This window comes from Octopus sinensis, unplaced genomic scaffold (genome assembly GCF_006345805.1).
Source record: "Octopus sinensis unplaced genomic scaffold, ASM634580v1 Contig10120, whole genome shotgun sequence".
Lineage (NCBI taxonomy): Eukaryota > Metazoa > Mollusca > Cephalopoda > Octopoda > Octopodidae > Octopus > Octopus sinensis.
The window spans coordinates 47,501-53,605 of NW_021831998.1; the positions used below are offsets into that span (position 1 = coordinate 47,501).

Below are 6,105 nucleotides of genomic sequence, written 5' to 3' on the forward strand. Positions count from 1 at the left end.
TATATATATTGTTTCTTACTGGTCTCAACAGAATCCACGTCGTGGTGTTTTGTCGGTAGTAAGCATAATAGCTGTCAGTTTAAAGTTGAGTGTAATAAAAAAAGTTCATAATTGTTTCTTACTGGTCTCAACAGAATCCACGTAGTTGTTTTTAGCTGTGATATGTGTCCGAATGACCAGTGGCTGAAATGGCAGTAGCAGCAGTGACTGTTGGTAATAGTAGTAGTAACCGTTACCGACAAAACACCACCACGTGGATTCTGTTGAGACCAGTAAGAAACAATTTTGAACTTTTTTATTACACTTAACTTTTTAAAAATATTTTTGATAAGGTTCGTTTTTTCAAGAAGAACCGAAACATGTAAAATTTCTTAGAAAATTAAAATTTATCTTATATAGTGGCGTTTTCAAACTTCTTTTTTATAAATATATACCCACTCGTATACGATCTACACTTATTATAAATATATATATATACACACACACACACACACACATATATATATATATATATATATATATATATATATATATATATATGTTTGTGTGTGTGTGTGTGTGTGTGTGTGTGTGTGAAGGATTTTAGTATTAAAGAAATCATTAATGTTATCATATCCACGAGAGAAATAGGAGACTATTTTATTTTTATTTCATTTCAGAACTTTGGAATGAACTTAACCAGCCCCTTACACTGGAGAAGATTAACTCCGTGGGATGTGATATAAGTGTTTTCGGCTCTTATTATTTCGTTGACAGTAAAACCATTTTTTATTGTTTACTTATTGTGTTCTTTGTTTCTGTTCCTTGTTCCTCATCTTTAATTCATTGATCTTTCTCCAGTTCTTGCCGAAAGAACTGAAATTAATAAATATCCATTTCTTTCACATTGCATTATTATTTCTACTTAGAGTCTTAATTTCTACTTAGAGTCTTGATTCTTAGTTAAATAAATTAGCAGTAAATTAATAATTAACATCCTTTCAAAAGGATGTCGTAAAACTAATCCACAAGTACGCGGTGGTATCAAAAACTTCCCGAACTTGATACGTTTTGAAAAATAACTTGTTTACCTAAGTTTTCGCATCAAATCCTTTGAAATAGTCACCTTGCGCAACAATACTCTAGCCTCAGCATTCCCGCCACTTTTAGCTTGGAAGTAGTTTTCCTTAAGCGAGTTGGAAACCTTCTGCGTTTCGATCTGGATTTTGACAATGGTGTTCAGACGGTGGCCTTTAAGCTGCCTTTTTATCTTGGGGAAGAGATGGAAATTCGCAGGTACTAAATCTGGCGAATAGGACAGGCGCTGAAGCGTAACCATGTTGTTTTTGGCGAGAAACTCACGAGTAAGGATGCATTGTCGTCACAAATCCGGTCGCTTTTTGCCGAATGTCCTCTCTAAAACACTTCAAAATATCACAGTAGAACTCTCGACTGATGGTCTGACCCTGGCGGTCGAAATCTAAATGGTCAATACCTCAGATGTCGAAAAAAAGATGAGCATGCTTTTCATTGAGCTGCGGATCTGTCGGGTTGAGTTCGGTCGTGGAGATGAAGGACTTCTCCATTTTGACAATTGCTGCTTCACCTCAGAATCGTACTCGTAGACTCGACTTTCATCACCAGCGATGATCCTCAACATGAAGTATGGGTCATCAAGGCTGACGGAGAACTTGACAAATTCGGAGCGATGTTTTTTCTGCTCAGTCATCAACAGTGGGGAGAACTTGGTAGAGACATGCCGCATGTTCAATTCAGACGTTAAGATTGTCTGCACAAATCCATACGACAGACCAACAACATCAGCAATGTCGTTGATTATCTACCTACGATCCTCATTCAGAAGCTGATGGATTTTTTTCCACATCTCCGAGGAGTGACGCCCGTCGCAGATCTTCCAAATCGCTCATCGTCTTCCAGGGATGTTCTGCTTTTGAAAAGCCCGTGCCACTCTACATATTGCGTACAACCAATTGCCTCGTTAACCTTAGCTTGCAGAAGCATGTTCAATGTCTCTGTAACAGACATCCCAAGGTTAATGCAAAAGTTCACGTTGGCTTTTTGTTCTACCATCTTGTCCATGACGACATCGCAGACTACAGCGTACACGTGATGACAAAATCACAAATTTCACAACTTGCAATAAGTAAATACAGCGGTGTCACTCAGCACACTGTCTCATAACTATCGTTGGTAGCTCTCACTGCGCACTTAACCGTGTGCTGCTATCTGTGAGCGCGTTATAGAACTAGTCCGGGGATTGTTTGATACCACTTTGTACATTTAAAATCTGGAAGATGAATTATTATTAATCGCCGTTTTCATTAAAAAACACAACACGCTTCGTTACTAACTTGCACAGAAATACCTCAATAAATCTCGCTGGTAATACGAGAACCACTCTACCTCCGAGATAACCAGCTACATACCCCTTCTCATTCTTCCGTCATACATGCTATTTCACCAGCCAGATCCCGCATCAATTATTATCCCAAATCCCTCCTTTCTAGATTATGCAACACCCAAGAACTCACTCCATACTTACACTAACCTAAAGATGTCCAAACGGAATATTAGTAACATCAATCTATCGAATCAATAGACCATATCTATTCGTTTCCTTGTACTTTGTCTGACTAGAGCAATAATTTAATTTATGCTTTTATATTTATTGTGTTTCCTCTTTCCATTTTTTCTATTGCAGAAAAAGAAATTAATGGCCAGACAGCTTATTCAACTTTTTCCTTCAAACCAAATCCATATCACAACCTTGTAACCGAGGCTCAAATGGATGCCCGATCGGTCTTGGATTGTTCACATTTATGTACGGTATCTTCTACATGTACCGCCTTTTCATATACTAACACTAAGTGCCAACTAAAGAAACTTGACCTTTAATGGAATTCACCCCAAAATTATTTACTTCTCAATGAAATGTGAGCAAGACTTCAACGGATCACATTTGCTAATAATAATTATATCAGATAAAATGTGTGTTTCTTTATCAATAAAATCAACTTAATTATGATAATTCTTTTGTTAATTTATTTTTATTTCTAATGTTTTTCGTCTTAAATTAGTCTTCTCTTAAAAATCCATTCACACATTTGAAGATTTATAAGATTTTTAAATTTACCCTTGTACCAATGAAACACTTGGTTATTATTTTATCGACCTTTGAAGAATGAAACATTAAGTTAACCTGGACATTATTTAATCTCAAAACGTAACGGGTCTAAACTAAATACTACAAACAGTTAAACCGAATCTTCAACACATTTTATCCATCATCTAAATAATATAGCAAATAAAAGACTTGCGCTTGGCTGATTTCTTTTGAGAAATGATAGGATTTGCAATTCAAACGAAACAAAAAATTGCATTAAAGGTGTGTGAGAGTGGCGCCAGACGTGGCATGCAGACCATCATATAACTTGATTGATATTTGCATTGCGTTTTTATTCTACTCATCTGTTCTTCAAATTCAATGTGCACATACGCATCTTTTTTCCGGCTCCGACTCAAAACTGTTTATAGATCATAACCATCTCACCAACTACATTCGTGAGGAGCACTTCACCCTCCGATGGTGTGAAATAAAAGCTGATGAAGGTAATACCGAAAACTTTTCTGAGGAATATGGTAAACAATTTATAGGAATCAATGTCTGTTCATTCGAACGTAGGGAAGCACCAAAAATTCTAGACACCATGATTGTTAATTTGAGTTTAGCTCTGGTCTCTCATAAACTATTTAAGCTGACTGATCTAAACTATCTTTATCAAGGATTACAAAACCAAATTGAAGTTTTGCGTTTCAGCACCTTCTTGGCATATAACGTCGGTACAGGTTAAACAAAAATCCGAAATCAGTAACAGGAAAAACGTAATTCACTAGCGGTTCGTTTACAAATACAACAGCTCCGTGAGATCTTTTTGATTACTGGAGGGTTATACATAGCAGTGAAAAAAAATTGCAATACTGCAATTTAGTTTTCATTGGTTAAGTTTCAGATTTTTTTTTTCTTTTTTCATAGTTTAGTGAAGAGGGGAGATGGCGGTGGATATGGCGTTTGTAAGTTTTTATGGATTGGTGTGATCGATACGGTTAATCATTAGTTTGAAGATTTGTGTGTTGATATCTGTTGGGAAAATGGAATCAAGGATTGAATTTCAGTGGCGACCCAATCCAGGCGGATTTAGTTTTAAAAAAGCTCTAAGCACAGGCAGATATTTTATATAAATAATAATTTGAGTTTTAATTTAATAAATCAAATTTAAAGTCAACTTCTGAATGTGATTGAAAAACCAAATAAATAAAAAGTTAGCTATGAAAATACAAACTACACAAAAGTGATTCTCTTTTCGGTGTTTTGTCGGAAAACGAAAGAGGACGTCTTCAAAATTCAGGTTTTCATCGCATCATCTATTCATAATAATTGGGCTAAATTATCCGGTTTATTGTCTACCAGGGAATTCTTCAGATAAGACTTGATTATCCATAGCTTCAGAAAGTATTCAAGTATTCATTCATAGCCTACCGTGTGCTTACAGGCAGTGTTACATCTTCTTGCTGCAGTTCGATCTGTTCGAACGAGAAATCCGTATAGAGATTCAAAATCTCAAGTAAATCGGTTAATGAGATCAAAAGGTGTCACTTCCACCCGATGAGTCGCTTTGCATAGTGGAATTCTGACTTCAGGGTGACCAAGTTCAGTTGAAATGTATATGCTATGGCTTTGAGACAAACAGCGTTCAGAAACTCGGAATTTAGTAATTAAGAATATGAGCGGCTCTCATTCTGCCACCATTTTATGCCGAAAATCGGTGTCAGAGCTCTAAGAAAATCTGGTTCAATATGACGGTCTCACGGAGAAAATTGATGAAAGGTCCTCTATTAATTTCCACCCGGTTTCCAACGCTCTCCCTGGCCGCCGAGATCTCCAAATGCTATGGAAGTTTAGGTTTCTCTGATCAGGTACTTAATCGATGACAAAACTTTCGTTTCGTTTGACATCAAGATGTTTAATGCAAATGGATATCGGTTTCGTTGCTGTAGTCACAGCAGTGAAGATTTTTCATATCTTTACAAAAGATATGATTCGTATTAAAACTTGTTTAGAGAAGACGAAGGCGCAATATTTCATAAACAAACGTAATAGAAGTACTTGTCTTTAATTTGCTCTCCCATGACTTGATAACCTTACTGAAATAAAGGAGAAATGTCCATAATAAATGAAAGCTCATAGTGGACAGCATAACACGATCCTGCTGTCAGACCCATAGTGTATTGGACAAGATTTTCGGCTCTGCTGGTTATCTTCGTTTTTCATCTTGTAAGTACTTGTACTGATGCACTATGAATCGATCCACAACAGGTAAAGTTGCTGCTGTATGACGAAAATTCCCCGATAGCCTTTACATTTTTGTTAAGAGTTATCCACAGCTAGATTCAATTGGTTCAAATACGCGGTGCAGAACGTCTAAGAACGGTTCTGTTTTCGAAATGACCTTTGTTTCATTCAAACTTAATGTAAAGTTTAAGACTTAGTCAAGTCTTAAGCGAGTAATTCTTTGATTACTGGTTCCATGATTTAAAGAATAATCATTGCGAGTACAATGATATAAGTATTTTGCTTTTCGTGGTCTCATTATTGTCCCCTTCTTGTCAAACGACCGTGAATAGCATCACAAGTTTCTTTCCCAAATGTTTGATATTCCCACCATACACAACCGGCTGAGATATAGATTTGGTACATTTTACCCCAATGCATACTTCCGTTTGAGAAAACTTGTTTTAATGAGTGCTTGCTATTACTATTTTGGGCTTTTTCCTAGAAAATATGGACAACAAAAGGAATATACTCTATTTTGTTGTATGCTGTACTCATTGATGTAATTTAAAAAGCCCTGGATTGGAACTGCGGCAACTTGGGTCAAACATTATTTATTTTTTGAATTCTGGTTGAAAAAGATTTATTGATTTGTTTGTGGCTAATGTTTTTAAGATGAAACTGCCGCTCACAAAGGCGCCTTTTCAAATGAAATATTTCCTTATCCTCAAGTCCGCTAGTCCTCCTGTATTTATCACAATACGATCACCTTTATT

At 36.2% G+C, this 6,105-nt stretch overlaps 1 protein-coding gene across 1 annotated transcript in view; it reads left to right on the forward strand.

Moving 5' to 3' along the window:
• LOC118761173 overlaps positions 1-3,025 on the forward strand; it is a 17,933-nt gene extending 14,908 nt beyond the window's left edge. Inside the window, exons 6-7 of the mRNA XM_036498896.1 lie at positions 660-755; positions 2,702-3,025. Coding sequence (XP_036354789.1) covers positions 660-755; positions 2,702-2,895 — 290 coding nt within the window. The 3' untranslated portion in view covers positions 2,896-3,025. The remainder of the gene's footprint in view (positions 1-659; positions 756-2,701) is intronic.
• Positions 3,026-6,105: the final 3,080 nt, after the last annotated feature.